This window comes from Malaclemys terrapin, chromosome 8, assembly GCF_027887155.1.
Source record: "Malaclemys terrapin pileata isolate rMalTer1 chromosome 8, rMalTer1.hap1, whole genome shotgun sequence".
Taxonomy (NCBI): Eukaryota; Metazoa; Chordata; order Testudines; family Emydidae; genus Malaclemys; species Malaclemys terrapin.
This window is the reverse complement of record NC_071512.1, coordinates 51226515-51246624: the sequence shown is the minus strand read 5'-3', so window position 1 is coordinate 51246624 and position 20110 is coordinate 51226515. Positions and strand designations below refer to the sequence as shown.

Genomic DNA, 20110 nt, shown 5'->3' with positions numbered 1-20110 from the left:
CAGCGAGTACAGCGCTGTAAAGCGTCAGTGTAATCAGAGCCTGCAGCGCTGCACGCTCGCTCGCAGCGCTGCAAGCTACTCCCTTCGGAGAGGTGGAGTACACACAGCGCTGGGAGAGCTCTCTCGCAGCGCTGGCGGTGCGACTACACTCGCGCTTGCTGTGAATCCCCAAGTGTAGCCAAGGCCTAAGATAATCTTCTGAACATGAAAAGAATGTAAAAGGATGCAGTGCTGTTTAAGTACGTGAAAAGATGGCTTCAGTGCCTCTGGTTGCTCAGAGCTTTTCCCAATTGTATTAAAGTGAAAACTGACCAATATGTTGTCATTTTATTTTGCTATCATTCAGAAAGTGGAGCATAGTATTAAATTGACCGTTACAATAGCATCACTTACTGTTTCTTGGGAAGCTTCCGAGCAACTGCATAATCGTGCACTGAATTTTGTTCACTGGGGAAGAGAGCCCAAAATGAGGCAGCTGGGGTAGTAGTGGAAAAATACTATGACATCAGCCGAGAGCCTGTGGGGAGTGATACCACTGTCAATCATAGCAGCAGGGAGACTCTAGGTCTGCAGGGGGAGTTTTCCTTCTTTCAGATAAGGGTAAGAAGCTCCACATTTCCATCCTACTAGTCTGTAAGAGACAGAAACCCAGAAGGAATCCCTGCATCTTCCCCTTCTCTCCCTCCCAGTAGTTTAGAAAGGGTGGTGCTCAGCTTTTCACGAGGGAGTTGCCTCTGGATAGTAGTTGTAGTTTCTCTGATTGCTAAGTGTCTGGTACACTTTTCAAGGCCTTTCAATATATTAACTTGATAATGATGCTCACTGTTCCTAACCTGCTCTCCCTTTCTTCCCTTCAGATGTCTTTTATGTTTGATCAGAGGGCTTTCTGGTTTAAGGGTTAACCTCATTATAAAGTGACTGCTTTTTCTTCCATCTCCACTCACATCTGTTACAAACATGCCTAGCATTTCAAGACAGAAAATGCCTTGGTTCACGAGAACAGCCCTAGATAGAAAGCATGTTGTGTATTTGGCTTTTGTAGTTTTGATAATATATTTTTAATTTTCCTGTTGCTCAGGGAGTTTGGAGGTCTTTACCATGAGTACTAATTTGCTTTGAATTAACCCTGGGAAATCCAAACTACCATACTAAAGGGGACAATGGGTGGAACAGAATCAAACTGTAAAAGAAATCAATCAGCAATATCCTGTGGCATATTATTCATACACCATGTGGTCAATTTTTTCTTACTACTTTCCCAGTTTGAACTCTCTGCTTTGACATTTGGGTGCATTGTAATGTAGAAGGTAGAGTTGCACCAAATGTCTGAACAAAGGTACCGTCCGCAGGAGGAATATTGTGCAGCCCCAAAAGTCCATTTTCAGTAAATCGATTGGGTGCGGGGCTTGCATATCATGATCTCTTGATGCAACTCTGCCTAGGAATAGGAACTCATGCTGTTTTAGTCCATTTGAAGCAACTGACTTATCCTGGCATAGGTAGAATGTTAAATACTTATCTAACTGCACTCTTTAGGAGAATTGTAATAGCCAAGTACCAAACCCTGATTATCATTCAGGCAGTAAAATGTCCTGTTCATAAGTGAACGTGTTTTATGTAGTCCTTGATTTCTGCTTTTGCTCCTCAGTATCGAATTCGACCGGGACTGTGACTATTTTGCTATTGCCGGGGTGACAAAGAAGATTAAAGTCTACGAGTACGGCACTGTCATTCAGGACGCAGTGGACATTCATTACCCCGAGAATGAAATGACCTGTAATTCCAAAATCAGGTATGCACTGCCTTTGTCTTGAGTCCCAGCATGCTATGTTTTAATTAGTGTCCCTTACACACAATAAAAAGAACATCGCTTTCTTTATCCTTTGCACTGTGCTGGTGAAGGGGAGATGGAAAAGTTATATTAGAGCTTTATTTGTATACAAAGTTGTGGTGGGCAGTTCAGGCACTGTCTCAGTTCACATAAAATTACACCGACTAATGTCAGATCCTCACACGCAGACATTGTATTAAAAAATATCCAAAGATTTATTGCCATAGCTAGTGGAGACGGGCATGTGGTGCAAGTGAATGATTAGCTCTTTCTTGAGAGAGCTGTATTCAGCAAAAAAACTACTCTGTAAAAAGAGTTTATAAACAGCATGGTCAAAATTCCAGATGAAGGAATTGATCCGGGCTGAGGAGGATATATGTAACTGGAAAGGAGAGGAAAGACAGTATGGTTTAGGAAGGAGACTTCAGAATAAAGATATTGCACAGTGCGCATCACTGTGGTTCAGGGGTTGGGAAGGATGGGAGTATAATTTAATTTGCACCATATTTGAACAAACCATTGTTTGTTCGGATGCCATTTCATTTGAAGAAGTGGGTTGTCAGAGGCTGTTTGGTTCTTCAGATTCTCTATGAAAAGAGGCTTAGTGAAGGAAATATTAATGGCAATATCTCTTCATAATGGCAGAAATACTATGTGGATTACTCAGTGCTCTGACCCACTGCTTCTACAGGTGCTGAAACCATTGATACTGCAGAGGCTCATTATGGTTGGTGTGAATGATGATCTCTCACCAGCCACCCATTGAAAGATTCCCTCTCAACATGGGAAAAAAAAGACCTCCCCCTCCATTGGTATGGAGCGGCAGTAGCCATTCTAGGGAATGAATGCTAGTGGAAGAATTACACTGATATATAATGACAAGTTTCAGAGTAACAGCCGTGTTAGTCTGTATCCGCAAAAAGAAGAACAGGAGTACTTGTGGCACCTTAGAGACTAACAAATTTATTAGAGCATAAGCTTTCGTGGACTACAGCCCACTTCTTCGGATGCATATATATGCATCCGAAGAAGTGGGCTGTAGTCCACGAAAGCTTATGCTCTAATAAATTTGTTAGTCTCTAAGGTGCCACAAGTACTCCTGTTCTTCTTTTTACTGATATATAATGAATTTGTCATAGAGGGTGGTTATCCCCTGCTATGATTTTTCAAGGAAGGGACTAACAAAGATTTCATTAGAGAAAGGCAGAAACAGTAGAGGAGTGAGGAGTGTCTCTGAGATGAAGAGGAAGCTTGTGTTATCTCTCTTCCAAACTTAACCTGCTCTAGAGGGGAAGTGCCCGGAGCTTAGACCAGAAAGAAAAGAGGAACTGGGAAATTGTCCTGCTTATACAGAAGGACTTACCTTCTTACAGGAGACCTATTTAACTAGGTACAGTTCCTTTTTTGTCTCGACTTAAGCAGCACGTGCTTTATTGTTCTGCTTTTTCTTTTTCAGCAGATTGAGGAAAACACTCAATTATTCTTTTTTACCATTTGCAGTGTAATCGTATTATTTCCAAACATTAATTTTTTTTAAATATGACCTGCTGAGCCACAGGTGAGGAGTAGTAGTTGTGGATAACAATACACTGGAAGTGACATAAATTTAAAGTGCTTAAAGTCTGCCTTGTACCCCCATGGCTAGGAGACTTGCCTACTCAGTTCCCCTCTATTGTTTCTTATGCCCCCATCCCACTGAGATATCCCTAGTTCTCGGTGTGATTTCCCCCTCCCCCCGCCCATGCGTTTCCTATGGGCTTGTTAGCATCTACATGAGGGAGGTCCTATTTTGGACTCCTGATGCCTCAACTCAATTTAATCGTTTGTGCTTGCTTACTAACATGCACAAAAAAGCCCAGAGAAATTCCCAAACAAACTGTTGGAATTTTGGTTGAAAATATTTTCATAGAATCCAGTTAACACCTTAATTATATTTTGATACAAAAATTCTAACCCTTTCAAAAACATACATTAAAGTCCGGGGGGGGAAAATTGGAAGGATCAAACCAATTCATCACAATAGTATAAATCTTCATCTATCGGTCATCTTACTGAACTTATTCTGACTGCCCAGCCTATATTTTTACCTTCCAAAATTAACAAAAACACATGCAAAACTAAAAATATCAAATGTAATTATAAAATCCCATTGTCTATCCATGGGAACAGTTTCCAATAGAACACTAACACATACTACAATGTTACAACAGGAAGCTATGGATGTTACACAATACAAATTTTCGCCTACAACTTCACACTACATAATCAGTACACTTCATAACAGTAAACAGTCAATCCAATTCTATTCAGACAAATATTCTTCTATTGCAACATATTCTATTACTACGAGAAAACATACAGAATTCTGACCGAATGGGACTATATTCCTTTCAAAACCCAGTGTTTGCTAGGCATTGTACAAATGTACAAGAAGGCATTCTCTGATCCAAAGACTAACGGTATTAAAAAACACAGGTTACGACCAAGGGGAGCAACATGCTGGTGAAGTGTTCAAGAGGAGGTGCTTGGGCCTATCATGGTTATACTATGTCTTTTCTATCTTTAACTACTGTGATGTTCTTTACAGAGATCAATAAAACCAGTCTTTTGAGAGAAATCAGCATTGATTGGTCTAGAACCTCTAGCATTAAGGTTTATTTTTTAAACCCAACTGTTTTAAATGTTCATTGGTTTGCCATTTTCTCCCCCTAAGAAAATCAATTGTTTCCACCTTCCTGGGTGGGCTGTATAAATTGGTAGATGATTGAAGGATTATAGAACTATGGGGAACTGGTTGGTTCCATAAACTGTTTCTTACCAGGCTTTAAAACATTATGATTTTCTAAAGGTATGGAATTTTCATAAGGACAATAACTTTTTTTGGTGGAAATGTTAGCATAATGTCACTGAAACTCAGTTTCAACAGGTTTGTTTGGGAATCTAACAGTGGATTAGGTGTTCTTATTGCACTTCAAGCAGAAAGAGAGCTTTAAAGTGCATTTGATGTTTTTCTGTTCCTCTGAGACTACTTGCAAACTGAACTCGCTACTTCTAAATTTGATAATCTAACCCCGACAATCTTCTCAGTAGAAGGTAATTGTTTGCTCTGGCTTCTCTGCCAGCCTTCGGTGAGGAGAGAGCCACATTAACACATTTAGGGATGTCTACCATGTCAACTTTGTGTATGAGATGAGATGCTTTTCACAGCTTCAAGATTTTTCCTTTTCCCTCATATGCTATATTTATATATGTGCGTGTACACCCAGAGCTGTGACCAAATTAAAATTTAAAGTAAAGTTCCCTGGCACTCTGTAAGCGTGGGTGGGAGGAGAAGGTCCCTTTATTTCATTTCCTTGCTCTGTTTCCCCCCTTCCTCCTAAACAAATGCATTTGTCAATTGGCAGCTTCTTAACCCATCAACTCCCTCCAGCATAGGGGTGCTATTAGTTCTGATAAATGTTTGGTGATCATTGACCAAATGCACTCTTGGTGTGCCCATTAACTATGCCATCACTCACTCTTACACTGTGGCACAGATAATAAATTGCTATTCTAAATTGCTTGGCTTGAAGGAACATTGGTGTAGTGAAGACCACACTTGTATTGTTTGGTAAGGTATTATCCAAAAACATCCATATTTAATAAAAAACTAAAAAAGTGGAACCTGCTTTACAATAAGCTCTGATTTAATGCATCTTCATAGTTTAAGTAGAGAGAATGATTGTCCAAACCCAGGTTCTGATTTGCCAGTTGGGTCTTTTTTAGATGTCACAACCATACACCAACTGTAATGCTGTGTGGTTGGGACCTCACCAAAAACAGCTGGAAATTTGTCTGTTCTGTTAAAAGTGATATTAACAAACATACAAATATCACTTTTTCACAGCAAGCTGTGGGACAAATTAAGCCCTGGATGGGGAGGTGGGTAGGGAGGCAGCAGAGGCCAGGGGCAATGAATGGGGGGCTGGAGGAGCCAGTGGGAGTCAGGGGCAATGCGGGGGGGGGATTGGCAGTGTGGCCAGCGCCTTGGGTCCTGGTGGGGGCCTGCCATCATGCGGCAAGTTCATATAATTTAAAAAAAACAACTCACCATTCACGATCATTGTCGTGCCACTTACATTCTGAAATCCACCTTCCTGGTTCCTTGCAGCAAACTCACTTCCCAGGTGCATATGGTCTTGCTACCCTCAGTGGATTTTTTTTTAAATTGTAATTACACAGTCGCAACACTGAGAGCCTGTGTTTTGGGAACTGGGTGGCTATTGGAGGGCCTATATATGCCATGGTGCTGGGGGACCCCAGGACCCTCCAGCGTGGAGGATGGGCTCTAAGATCTGTTTTTTTTCTGGGGCCTGGGAGGGGAGGCAGAAAACCAGATGGATGGAGGGCCACAATCCTGGGGGGAGGTGGAGAGTGCAGAGTTGTGGGACCCTGGTATTGTGCAAAGGGGGACCCCAAGGTTGGAGAGCCAAAAGGTAAGGAGGACCCTGAGGTAGGGGGGTGATAAGGGCTGGCCCTGTCCTGGAGGTGGCATTGGAGGACCCCACCCAGTGCTGGGAGAGGGGAGGTGTGGGGCACTGAGGGGACACCAGGGCTGGGCGACAGGCAAAGGATGATGGAGACTACTGGCTGGCACTCAGCTGTGCTAGGGACAAGAGGGTCCCCTGTGCTAGTGGAGGGTCCCACTGGAAAAGGGAAGGGTCTGTCTGAGGCGGAAGGGTAGGGTCAGGGTCAGCCTGCCCTGGCACTAGTGGTTGGGGGGGGGTGCTAGGACCTTGCGGCAGCAGGCAACACTGGGAGCCAGTGGAGTGGGCTGGGACTGGGTCGCTCGCTGCTGCAGAGCCTGAGCCCAGGGGGCTGCGGGCAAGAAAAAGAAATAAACACCCGGGCCTGTGAGTGTGAGGCACAGGCCCAACTCCTGCTGCTGGCTCCAGGCCCCCCTGCTAGACCCCCAGGCTGCCCTGCCACACCCCCCACCCTCCCGCCGCATCCCCTGAAGCGCAGGGCCTGGGGCAGTTTTCCCAGCCCATCCTATGGATGAGACAGCTCTGACAACAGGCAGGAGGTAGTGAGGCTAGGGTCAGAGCCCACAGGCCCGCGGATGGAGCCCGTGACCAGAGGAGGCAGCGTGGGCCAAAGGTGATTAGGGGAGTGGTGATCCTGACGCTGCGTGACCAGAGCCTGCCATCCACCACACAAGGGCTGAAGCCGCCCCCTGAAAGGTCGGTAACTCACACTGGTTGCCTACTCCTGTGGTGTTTCTGGCTGGGGGGGCAAGGCCCAACCCCTGCCTGCAGACCCAGGGGAGGGGCTGCTGCTTCCCCCCCCAGTCACTGCCTAGGAGGTGGTGGCTGCAAGAAAAGCCCCTGGTGGCAGCATTTATGAAATGGTGCTCTAATATCACCAAGTGGAACATAGTGGTGACTTCGCAGGTAGTTGAAGACAATTGACAGTTAACCTCATGTTTCACAAAGTTTTCCAGTTATATGTGAACAACCTACTAATACACATGCTAGGGAGGCGTATTGGTGTGGCAGAATGAAGTTACAAAATGGTCAGTGAGATGCAATTTGCAGTTCCAGTGAAAATTCTTATAGTGAAATTAATCTATGAAGATGAGTTTATTAAAGTTTCCCTGTACATTCCATTCCTTTTCTTCACATAACACCAAACTGCACTTCTGCAGGGTTTCTTTTCTTTTCTTTCTGAATTTAACATTATAGGAAACTTATCCTAAATTGACCTATTAACTTTGTCCAAAGCATTGATGACCCTCCCTTCTCTTCCCCCCCCCCCCCAAAAAAAAAAAAAAAAAAAAAGGCTGTTACTGTTGTGACTGCTTTCTGAACAGTGGCTGTGACAGGCATTTATGGACGCAGGCATGTGACTGTATTTGTGAGGACTTATGTCTGGCCAAGAGCAAGTCTGGTGTCCTAGAGCAGCTTTGAAAAGGGAAGCCCTTGCCCAATGTTGGGCTGGCACCATCCCAGCCCTGCTCTGCTGAGTGCCAGCTGGGTACTTGTTGAAAGATTCTGCTTCACTCGGGGTAATTCATTGTAAACCTTTTTGGAGCGGGGCCCTTAAACCAGCTGTATCTGCCTCTCTCTCACCCCTTTCTCCCACCTGCTTCCTAAATGTGTTCTTGCCTATATGGGCTTTTTGATCTCTTTGTTAAGAATAGGGAGGAAATAAGCATTTGCATTTTTTTGTTAAATTTGCACGCTTCCTAAATGCTTCCAGGAAAAACAGATGACATAAATCCTATTTACAGATTCATAGCCTCAGTACAAGGAACAAATCCTGGCATTGTGTAGTAACTATAAACAGCATCCTATGATCTAATTATGATTTGCAATGTCCCTATCTATGACAGGTGATGATCTCTCTCTCTCTCTCTCTCTCTCTCTCTCTCTCCTTGGTGCAGAGGGAGGAGGGAGAGAAAGGGATGAACAGGTAGCAGCTAATGCTAGCGCTGCTTTTGTGATTTATTCAGGAGGCAGAATTGTTGCTTTGCCATAGGTTGAGAGAGATGTGAAGATCTAGTGTTCAACAAAAAGAGAAATTAGTCTCATGGCTGTCTGATCTACAGTAGGCAGAATACCAAATGTGGGTAGGAAAACACTTATGAAATACATCTTTAATATTCTGCATGTTCACCGCAGTATGTTTGCAGCAGCAGCACTCTGTGATAAATGGTACCACAACTCCAAAATCAGCTGCATCTCTTTAGTCAACTGCAGTAAAAGCAAAACCCACAAGAATAGGTTACCTTTTGTTTTTAAAATTATTCCTAGGATATGTTTTTTTATTTTTCAATGTCCATAAATCACATGTATGGCTGTTCCATCCTAATCACAGTTGATCTGTTCATTACTGTCAGGTTTTTAAAGGGCAATAGACTCACTATTTCTAAGCACCAAAATAAAGTTAAGCTAAAATTCTCAACCTAGATTCCCTGGGTCCACATTGCTTTTGGAGCCCTTTAGAAAATAATCACCTTGGAACCTCTCGCACTCCCATGAGACACAAAATGTTTGGACCAAATGTGATGTGAGGATTTGTAGCATTGAATTCCCCTCGCTTTCACTTATTGAAGTAATTATCTCAGAGTAATCTCCCCTTCTGTCTTGTCATACTGTTTGCTGAGTTTTTCTCCAAAACCATTTGTCTGCTATCTTAGCTAGGGTTTGGGTAAAGAGCTAAAATGTATTTTAAAAAAATATTTTAATAGTAATTTAGTTCTGTGCCACTGCAGTGTTTGGTCATGCTGTCATTTGCATTATCTTTCAGAAGCCAATTGTACAGCTGAAATGTTTGAGCATGTAAAGCTTCTGCCTGGAACTCAGTTCATGTACTTACCACACAGAACTACTCTCTCTCTTTCACTTTGCACATAGTGTGAATAGTCCCCATTCAGGTGTGTAAAGTGAAGCCAGTGCACAAGTCTTTCAAAGATCAGAATCGCAGGCTATATCTACATGGCCCGCAGTTTGGACTATGGGGGTGTGAATTACAGTGTGAGCTAGTGTGCTGAGCTGTAAATCTCCCATGTGGATGCTGTGGTATATAGTTTGAATTAAAGTAATCCTGTTTAAAGAAGACTAAACTGCCGGCCATGTAGACAAGCCCCACAGTGCAGATCTGATGCCCAATTCATGAGAGCAAGCTAGCAGTTGACAACTAATTCTCCTCAGATGCACCTCGTGTGAGGTTGTTTCAGCTAGTTAATCTCCCAAGAATGGAGCTCTATGCTCATAATATTCACAGGAAAAAAGGCTATCATTAAATAGAGTAGCACAAATAGTAAGGGCATATGAACATGATAATGTGACTATTTCTAGATTAAAAGAAGCTTTATGAATGAAGAAAGCTCTCAACACACTTGGAGGAAGAGCTGTTCTATTAGTCTGATATACCCGTGAGTATGCTGTTTCATAAAACATAAAAGCTATACAAAACCTCATGCATTATACTGTTTAATAGAACATTCCAGGGTGTTTAAGATCTAAAGGAAGCTTGATGATGGTGAGGGGAGAATCAAGTCAGGAAGATGAAGATTTGTTTTTAATCTAATTATGACCCTTTAATTTTTTTAAGGATTGTGTCTAAACATTTATGACGTGAGACTAAAAACAATGTTGTGAGCTGGAGTGAAATTGACAAGAACCACATCAGTCTTGCTCTGCAACTAGGAGGGAGGAAAGCAGATTTTTATTCACCTACTAGCTGAAGGCGGCAAAAGGTAGAGCCCTTGAGCAGGGTCCTAGGATGGCATCCTAGAGGAAGCCCAACACTTTTGTCTTTCTCCAGGACTTAGATTGGAAGAAAAGAATTACTGATGGTACTTGCCCAAGTTCCACCCACTTGTTATATAGATATAATGTGCTGCTCACAATAGATCATGCAGAGCTTTCATAATGTGGTTGTCCTTCTCCTTTCTTGCGTGATTTGATTAGCAGTGAAATAATTAATGTTGACATTTTAAATGGTTGTGCTTCAGGGCACAAGTCACTCTCATCTGTTGGAGGTTTGGAAGGAATTTTCCCTGTGGGTAAATTATTCTATAAATTCCTACTATAAGGTTTCTTGAATGTTTTTCTGAAGCAGTTGGTACTTACCACTATTAGAAACAGGATATTGGACTAGATAGTTTTAATTTGCTCTAGTATTGCAATTTCTTTGTTTATATGGTTGTCCTTAGGCTTCAGAGTTAAGTTTTTTTTTTTTTTTTTTTTTTTTAATGAACTAGGACAGTTCTCTTCACTATTGTTTGACTGTTTGCTGATTCAGGCAGATGTCACTGCATCATTCACATTTTGAAGGTCCTTTGCAACTATAAGGACCAGAAGCATACATGTTTTCTAATTAAAAGTTTACTACTGTTCTGAAGATAGTTTAGCTTCATTCTTTCTTAGCAGCTAGTGTTGAAGAGTGGCTTGAATTCTTGCCTGGGCATTGCCTCTAACAGTAGTACTCTACACCTTAGTTCAGTTTTCTGGCTGCTAAGGCTTGAAAAATCTATATATGAAGGGGGTGGGTCAGATGAATGAAGAGGGGGAGGTGAGGGTGTGAACGGGGATGCAGAGGTGGGTGGAAGGAGTGAGATTGATGGGATAGATTAGAAATAAGGTTCTGCATGGGGGAGGGAAAGAAGTGGAAGAGATAATACAAAGGTTGAGGTATGATGAGAGCGAAAAAAAATTAACACTGAGAACAATGCAGAAAATTGCAGGTTCGCAAACACATTTTTAAAGGTGTTAAACCCTGTGTGTATATAAGGCTATAAGTAGCATTTTAAAAAACCACGTTAATTAAAACATGCTAGCTAACACTCTCTTCAAAACATCACCTGTTTTCCTAAGGTAGACATTCCCTAACTGGGTTATGGTGACTCAGCCTCTAAGACCCTATTTGAGCTGCCAGTTTTAAAGAAATTTCCCTGTGTTACATTCACACCATTCCAGTGACAATGGGAATGCTAGCATAGAGTGACTGATTTATCAAGGCTGTAATAATCTAAGCTAGTTACTCTCTCATAGCTATTTGGTGACCTACGTGAAATGGATCAGTGTCAGTTCAGTTCCTGCTACATGCATCACAGTTGGCAGCTGGCACTTTTTCACACCAGATGGGCCAAAAATTGTGTGAATGCGTGTTCTAAATTCTCTTACCCTTATTGAAATATTTTTGGGCACCAGGCTTGAAGCATATTGCCAGACCAGTGAGAAGAAGCTGGCACTATTATTGTCCATGTTGTACCTGTTAAAGGGTTTCACTCTTCAGTATTAATCAGATGCTATATCCTTCAGGACTGCTCAATTCAATATAAAATACAAACACAACCTATATATTTTCTCTGATCCCTGTTTAGAGATCTCCCTCAAACCTTCCTTTCTCAAGTGTCAGAGGAGGGCACTCTTTAAACTAAGAATGCAATGAATAGTCTATTTCGTCTGTGTCAAAGAGGTCATAGTCTCCTTGCTTTTTTTATCCTTTGGTACCAATCTAGTTCTATATTTTACAGCTGTAGTTTGCATTAGTAGACTTCTGCTTTTGGCATCATGGTTAAAATTGTGGCTTTTAAGGAGCTAAAAGGTTAAAATGTTTTTCCTTTTTTAAAATTCTGGGTCTCTGTGTGAGTACAAACACACATCGTAGAAACAGAGCTGTGGACAGCATAAAACCATTATATAAGTTGCAAATAATATCCTGAGATGGTAAACTGCATAACAAAGACATTAAAAACACTTCTGTAGTTTGTATGCTGAAAAGTTTTTTCCAAGTTTCTGATGCTTTTTGTTTTTTCCTTATCTGATTATTTTAATAAAAGGCAACTGATCCAAGCTTGTGTACTTTGGGACAGCCCAAAGCAAAGATCCTAATTGCCTTGAGCTATTGCAGAAATTATTTTTAAGGTGTATATAATATAGTTTTAAAGTAAGATTGTTTGGGATTTTCTCTTTTTAAAGCTGTATCAGCTGGAGTAGCTACCACAAGAACCTGTTAGCCAGCAGTGACTATGAAGGCACCGTCATCCTGTGGGATGGGTTCACAGGACAGAGGTCAAAGGTCTACCAGGTAAAGTGCAGTCACCAAGCAGTACCATTTTCTTCTTCGCAAGGGCCATGGCTTCAAGTTTGTGTGCATATTAATGTTCTAATTAAGGTGTTTCTAGTAGTGCATTGATGGCTGTTGGCTTGTTGGCTGCATGAGGCGAAATGGCTGTATCTACAGTAGGTGAATTGAATTTTTGCAGTAGGTGAATTCCCTTGGCTAGGAGGGAGTTACCATGTTTTTGACTTTTCTATAACTCCATTGAGCAGTGATTCTCCAGCAGTGACCAAAGTAGCTTCTTGTCACAATAGTGGTGAGGCACATGGCAGCCTTTAAACCCTGCTGTTGGGGCACAGATCTAAGAAGAGGAGAGTTACTGGAGACTTTTCAATGTGAATTTAAAAACAACAACAACAAAAACTCCTGCATGGCTGCTTCATTTCCGTCTTAGACGTTTTGTTGCTGTATATTCAACCATGATCGTATTTGCAGAAGGCCTAAGAAATAGGAGACTAGCGCACACACTGCAGAGAGAGAAAAGCAAAATGCCAAGTCACTTGAAAAGATTGAGGTAGTGGAGCTGCAGGCAGCCAGGGCAGATTTGATGCTAGTACATATAAAGCCCTGCACATGGGACAGTAAACTAGCAGCACAAACACAGAATAGGTAAATATAATCAAGCACCTATACATTAGAATTTATTTTCATCTTGTCTCCTTAATCCTGTCCTAACATTTCTTTTCCATTTAGTCAGTTGTAATGAGGGCCACTAGGAAGGTGTGTGATCGGAACTGAGAAGTTGGGAGAGGAGGTGGTGGACCACTTCTTAAGAATATATGCGAACTGCTGCTGTAGAGCATGTATCTCCCTTTGACAGTTAAATAGGAATGTAAGATTCTTCCTTAAGTTAAACAGCAGCTCTCTTATTATTGTATATTAATATGTATCATAAGATTGTGTTGACATCCTTTTATCATGTGTATGCCAACTAGAAAAAGGTCTCACTGAACACAATGAATCTTAATATAATGAATTTGAGGACAATTTATTTATATAGTATACATTTTCATTATGAATGCGAAATGGTGAAACTGGAGTTATATTCCAACTTTTACTTGTACTAAAAGAAACTCCACTTCATTATTTAAACTCCCTACGAGTCTTTTGTCCCTTCTTCCAGCTTTTCATAAGTTGAGGTATGTGCACAGACACATACTGTATACATATTTGAAATGCTTGGAACATTGTGCTGGATGTTTTTTCATGCCCTCTTCACTTCACTTCTCTTCTCAAGCTTTGTGAAAGTTTGAAATACTTTGACTAACCTTCAAGTTTCATTTAACAGAATGTTGTGGTGCTAGTCTATTAAACCTTCCTCATCACTTATAAGGAAAAAGCGCTCAGACTTGAAATTACATGTATATGCGTAATAAACTACAGTTCCTGTGACCACTTAAACTTTTAAATCTGAGTGAATGATACTCCCCTTTTTGGACTTTGTAAACAAATTCAATAATCTCCTTGTTGAAAAATGCATTTTAATGGTATTTAGACAATTCATGCATGTTTTGGTCAAAGAGAATGAAGGGCCACAATGGAGTAGTAACAAACCAAAATACACTGTCATGGGAAGTGTCCTCTGAGATGAGCAAATAAGCAGTACTTTAATAATTAACCAAAAAAAAAAAAAAAAAACCCATCCTGGATGTAGCTTGTTAGTGTTGCCATTTTTTGGGGCTTCTCTTAAACCACACAAGCATTAGTTTGTGTGAGAGAAAAATGTATTTAAGATCAATGCTATACATAGTGAATGTCCATATCCAGAAATTCCATCTTAATTCATCCCAAACTGCATATGTTTTGGTTTACGGCGTATTTTAGCGCTGGGAATGATAATGTACTACATTCCAAATATTTTCCTCTTTCTCAAAACAGGAGCATGAGAAAAGATGCTGGAGTGTTGATTTTAACTTGATGGACCCTAAACTACTGGCTTCAGGCTCTGATGATGCAAAAGGTATTTTACTTTTTAATTCTAGTGCCAAAGGCTGAACTCGTGTATTCCCTATGGTTGTCAATATAGGATGTGTCAAGTAACTGATTCCTTGGCTTACTTAGTGTAACTGACTTCCCCAGGATATTATAGAACCATTTAGGATCAGATGAAAAGAGGGTGAGAGCTTTGTCTAGAGCTGGCTGAAAAAAAAGGAATCCCTTTCTTTGAAAAATTTCATGTTTTTTTTTTTTTTTTTAAACATTTTGTTTCAGGGGAACTGAAATGGAATTTTGTAGCTTTCTCGCTGCCCGCACTTATCAATTGCTGAATTGCCATAGAGGTAGAGAGCCTGGACTCTCAGCCTGCACCAGCAGCTCCTGGAACTGGAGAGGCAGAGCGCCGTGGCTCTGACTGTCGCCTGGAGCTGGTGTGGGAAGCAGCCCTCTGAAAACTTTTGTCAATTTCACTTGCTTAAAGTGAAAATAACAAGAGCCTTCCAAGTGGACAGCCAAGCAGCTTTTTTTTTTTTTTTTAAACCAATAGAAAATCAAAATCTTTCAGAAAAATTGAAATATTCTCTTGGGAAATCTTGATTTTTTTTTTTAATTATTTTTTATTTGTGTGTGTGAGAGAGAAGTGGCCATGTTCCATTGGAAAAATCATTCAGATGAAAATTATGGATCAGCTTTAGTCTAGTCTAGGATTTATGGGGAAGGTTGTATATCATGCTAGTTAGTACGATCCAACTAACAACATCTTAAACTCTAGTGTAGACATAGCAAGTTTTACTTCAGCGTGTGCCAGACTGATAGTTGAAGATTTGGGGAACTTTGGTTTATTTAAAAAAAAAAAAAAAGTGTCTGCACAAGAAAGGGAGTGGCTACAGATAAATGGGTGGAGACTGAGAATGTCCTCTCTTGCTTTTATGGAAGGCTTTCTAGTAAATGATAAAGCATTAAGGATCATGCACAGTGAGAAACACCTTGTCCTATCGGATGTGTGACATGTTTTTTGTGAAATTTAGCAGCAGTGTGAACAAAATTGGGTGGTGGTCAGGAAGGCATGGGAACTGCAGGAGTAAATATTGGGAATGAGCTCCTTGCCTTCCCTCTGCCCAAGACTCCTTCTGGGCCCTAAAGACCCAGGATTTTGGAGCGCTCACCAGGCACACCATTGTGTCCCACTGGTTGAGCACTGCACATTGGAAGCAATACAATTTCAATAAAGGGGGAATGGATAGAACTGAAATACATAATCTTTCTCCTTCCCTAAAGAACAGGACTTTATCTGCAGTCAGTCTACAATATCACATTAGTTATTAGGCAATCATTGCTTTTGACTTCCTTCTGCAGCCACTGGGGATCAACTCTCCCAAATGGGTGCAAACAGCTTTGGACAGAGCTGTTCATGATTTACTTTGAATGACAAATTAATTTTTCATAAAACATTAAACCTTGCAAGCCTCTGCCCCTAAATTGCTTTTAAATTCTATTTCAAAAGGAAGTCATATTAGCGTTTCTTAAATGTGTTTGACGTTCTCAAGGTAATTGGTAATTTCACTTACAAAATGCAGCCTTTATGTTAATTTTATATTATGGAGATTTTTTTAAATGGCTTTTAATAGATTTTTTTTTTCTTCTTCTTTATGGTGGAAGTCAAGACTGTTTCCTTTACAATTAAAAGTAATAAGGAAAAAGTCCCTCTGTATAAATGATTAAACTTTTCATCATTTTGCTCCTCATTCATGCTGTGCATTTTAAAAAGAGCTTATCTTCCAAATAGACATGCATTTATTAGCATGGTAAAGAGCTGTCCGCCTGAGCTGACTTTATAAAACAGGGCCGCACATCACAGCTTAACAATTTTTTTCTGCAGAAACTGTTTTAAAAAGTGCAGTGTTTACACACATAAATTATGTATTAATAAAGATCTGCATTTTCTATACACATCCTGCATTTCTATTCAAATAGTAGTTCTTTCTTTAAAGGTACATAGGTTTTTTTTTCTGATCAGGCCTCGGCTAGAGTGTTTCATTCCCCTCCTCATGCAGTCTTTTCACTATTTATATATATAACAAGGACCTCAGAGGTGAATGCCAGAATTGGAGACCTATTTAAAATAAGTATCACTCTTTTAAATGCTATAGTGGAGAACTCAGTTTGCCAGACATCTGTTAGCCAAATGTCAAAACTTGCTACCCAAAGCTCATAGAGATGATCTGGTCAGGGTTAACACCTGGTGGGAAGCCCAGCACTACCATTCTGTTCTTCCTTGCAACTACCCCCAATACTTGGATGTGCGGGCACTGAGCTGTCTATCTGTAGTTATTGGCCTTGTCTGGAATGATGGGAACTGTAATGCATTTTCCTTTTCCTGGCGTGGTGGGAGAGATTGGGGGGTGAGATCTTTTCCTCCCCCAGCTTCTTTTCTGATTGCTGAGTGTGGAAGCTTTACTAAACCTCCCTCCCTCATCCCTGCTGCAGGATGTTCCCGTCTGTGTCTCTCCCCCCCTTCCCCTTTCAAAGTGGTGACAAGGTGTTAGATGCCTGGGTACTTGGTGCATTGCAATGCCCTTTGCCAGACACATACACATTGAGGAGAGTAATCCTGTGATCATTCATCTGCACCCTTCTCTGTCAAAGATCAGACACAGCAAAGGGAGCACTGAGCAACAGAACCCCACTAAAACAAAGATTGAGTCTGATAGAATTACAGACAGCATGCCAGGGCTCTGCACACCATTCCATCCTCTTTATTAATCAAAGAATTTGTTTGGGGGAATTCTCTGTACGTTGTCTTCCATAGGAGAGAATTGGAGCATAGAAGCACTTTGACTCCAATTGTTCATTGTATTTAAAAAAGCAAATTATATGTTTAGTTATGAGTATTTGTAGAGCTGTCTGCTGCTACAGAGGTAGCTGGGCTTTACACACCCAAAGAGATATGGTGACTGTTAGAATGTTGGCCCATGTTACCAGAGCCCTGAGAAGCTGCATAGCCTTCTGTTTTCTTGGGGTAATTCTATAAAATAGAAGACTATAATTCTAATTTAACCAGAAAAAACATGACTTTAATTAACTCCGGGTCTGGACTGTCGTAGGCAGTTGACCTTGAAACTATAAATGAAAATATGTAAAAATACCTACTTTACCTTTCTGAAATTTTTAGAAGGGGACTTGGTGTAGGTGTCATTAGTACTATCTACATATTGAGACCCTCTGAACTGCAGTAAGCAGGGAGTTGGAGATCTCCTGAGGCTTGAAAGGACATCTTGTAAGGCAGCCGTGACCTCGTCTGCTAGAAACTCTTCAGAGGGGGATCTCTTGACCAGTCCATGGTGGAGACCACCAGATATTCTCCCCTAGTAGCCAAATTTTATAGTTGATCTGTCTCTGAGAAGAGAACCACATATGGACCATCATGTTGTCTTTGTTTTTCCGTCAGCTCTGTACCCTGCCTACTTTTGGGGCTTTCCTGGGCATGTGCAAACACCTATTGCCAAACTTCATTACATAAGCATTATTTTAAACATTGATGGTACAAATAAGTGGCCAATTTATGAAAGGAAACAGAAGTTTGGGCAAAAAAGTGTCCCGTGGTGACTGGTATGACCTTAAATTCTTACTATTGTAAATACACTTTTATTGTCCCATCTCAAACAGTTGATGGGAATTTAAACCTGGTTTGTCAGAGCAGTTTTCTTCCTCAAATTGAAAAATAATTTTCAGACATAAGTCACATTCCCTTCTCTATATTTTTGACTCTTCCTACCAGTAATATAACTTTCAGAGATTGGAATAATCATTGATTGAAACTACCTGTGACTGACTGCTAAACGTGCGTTCAATAAAAATCCTCCTTAAGCAAGTTTGGTAACCTCATCATAGCCACAGAAATAGATTGTAGGGACCTGCAAGAAGCTATTATACTCTTTCAGTACACAGCCTTTGAAAATATACAAAAAATAGCAAAAATATTTTGATATAAATAAACTATATAATAGGCAGCATCTATACCTCTCAACCTTCAAACCTTCCAACTTGTGATGGGCAAGCGAAATGTGGCAAATGACCAAACTCATGTGCTATTTTAAAGGGACTCCTCATGGGTTATTTGCAGAGACTGAATCCTGGACCTTCAGATCCCCCAGTCAGACCTCTATCCCTTGAGCTCAAAGGATAATTAGTGGACTACCTACTAGAGGAGTTTTTTAGACCCACTTTGCCAGTGGGTTCTGTTCTAGGAGAGAATTAAGTCTAGTGGTTAGAACATGTTTACTAATCAGATAGCCAAGTCTACGTATTGGGCCATTTTTCTGAGAGGCAGTGTGGCTGGCCTGAATACGTTAAGACGTGGATCCGCCATCTTAGAGGCCTGGGTTCTATTCCCAGCTCTGCCTGAAATGGTCTTGTGCAACTTCTCAGTTAACTTGCTTGTAAAATAGAATACTTGAGTGCTGTCTGGGTTAGGGCGTGAGGCTTGGTGAGGTGCACAGAAATTAGGGCTTGTCTATTCAAACAATTTCTACGGGGCAAGCTGGGGTGTGAGTATACTCTGCGCTAGCTTGCTGTGGTTTAACTTCTCATGTGCATCCTGCTGATATGTATTAACAGTTTGTTAGAGTGCTTTGAAGTCAGTGCTCTAATAAACTTAACATGTGCCAGCAGGGTACATGTGGACACCTACACTGTGGCAGGCTAGTGTGGAGTAGATTCACAACTCAGCTTGCTGTTGTCTAATTGTTCACATAGACGAGCCCATAAACGGCATTCACAGCTAAGAAGATCAGAACTTGTCTCTAGCTGTTTGTTCTTTCACCCTAAACTACAGGTTATTTGGCTGGGCAGAGTGCCTGTGTGTGGAATATTTCTAGGCTTGGCAATCAGATGCCCCGATCAAACTGAAATACTGATTGTCCCACAAAATTCCAATACACTTGAGAGCTCGGTGGGAGGTTGCTTTTCATTTTCATTGTCTCATGAGTTTGGAGAAGAATTTAAGGCATCTAAGTGAACTGGTTTCTCATAATGTGAATTAGTGAAGGTAAAATATTCTCTCCTTCATCTAGATCTAGAAATAATGAATAGGCGGCAGTTCTGCACATACTTAAACATGTTGATTAGTTGTAGTGAACTGAGCGAGTTAGTTCAGGTTTGCAGAATTGGGTCCATGGAAAGGAACGGTGGCTTGGTAGTTAGGGTGTTGTCTTGGGAAACAAAAGATCAATGTTCTGTTTCCAGCTCTATCAAGGACATTGTATTTAACCTTGAACAAGTCACTTGGGGCTTTAGTGGGAGCTCCATTTTTGAAAATAATTTTAATTGGAATTTTAGGTGCACATTGCTTCTGAAAATCAGGTTAATCTTTCATGCCTTAGTTTCCCAGTTTATAAAAGGAGGATAATTTCCTACTTCACAGGGGTTTTATGGCTATATTCATTGTTTGTGGGGTGCTCAGATACTACCAAGAATGCTATGGAAAAGTAAATAAATGTTGTAATAGTTTATAGAGAGAGTGACTATGTGAGATGAGAGAACTGTTCTCATCTCATAACTTAATACATTGACCTAAAGCAATGTCTACATATGGGATGATGAGGGAAGCATGATCCTGTAGTGTATGCTGAGAGTAGAAATTGATAAACAAATGGACTAATTTTAGAGAATGGGCTTGGTGATACTGTGTCTTATAGCAAAATCATATTACCCGGTGTATTTTATATATAAATA

At 40.9% G+C, this 20110-nt stretch overlaps 1 protein-coding gene across 2 annotated transcripts in view; it reads left to right on the top strand.

Annotated features, from left to right (window-relative positions):
- The window catches only part of COP1 (COP1 E3 ubiquitin ligase), a 210664-nt gene that overhangs the window by 95118 nt on the left and 95436 nt on the right, over positions 1 to 20110 (top strand). For both annotated transcript variants that reach the window (XM_054037628.1, XM_054037629.1), the window contains exons 12-14: positions 1649 to 1792; positions 12301 to 12409; positions 14321 to 14402. In XM_054037628.1, coding sequence (XP_053893603.1) covers positions 1649 to 1792; positions 12301 to 12409; positions 14321 to 14402 — 335 coding nt within the window. The remainder of the gene's footprint in view (positions 1 to 1648; positions 1793 to 12300; positions 12410 to 14320; positions 14403 to 20110) is intronic.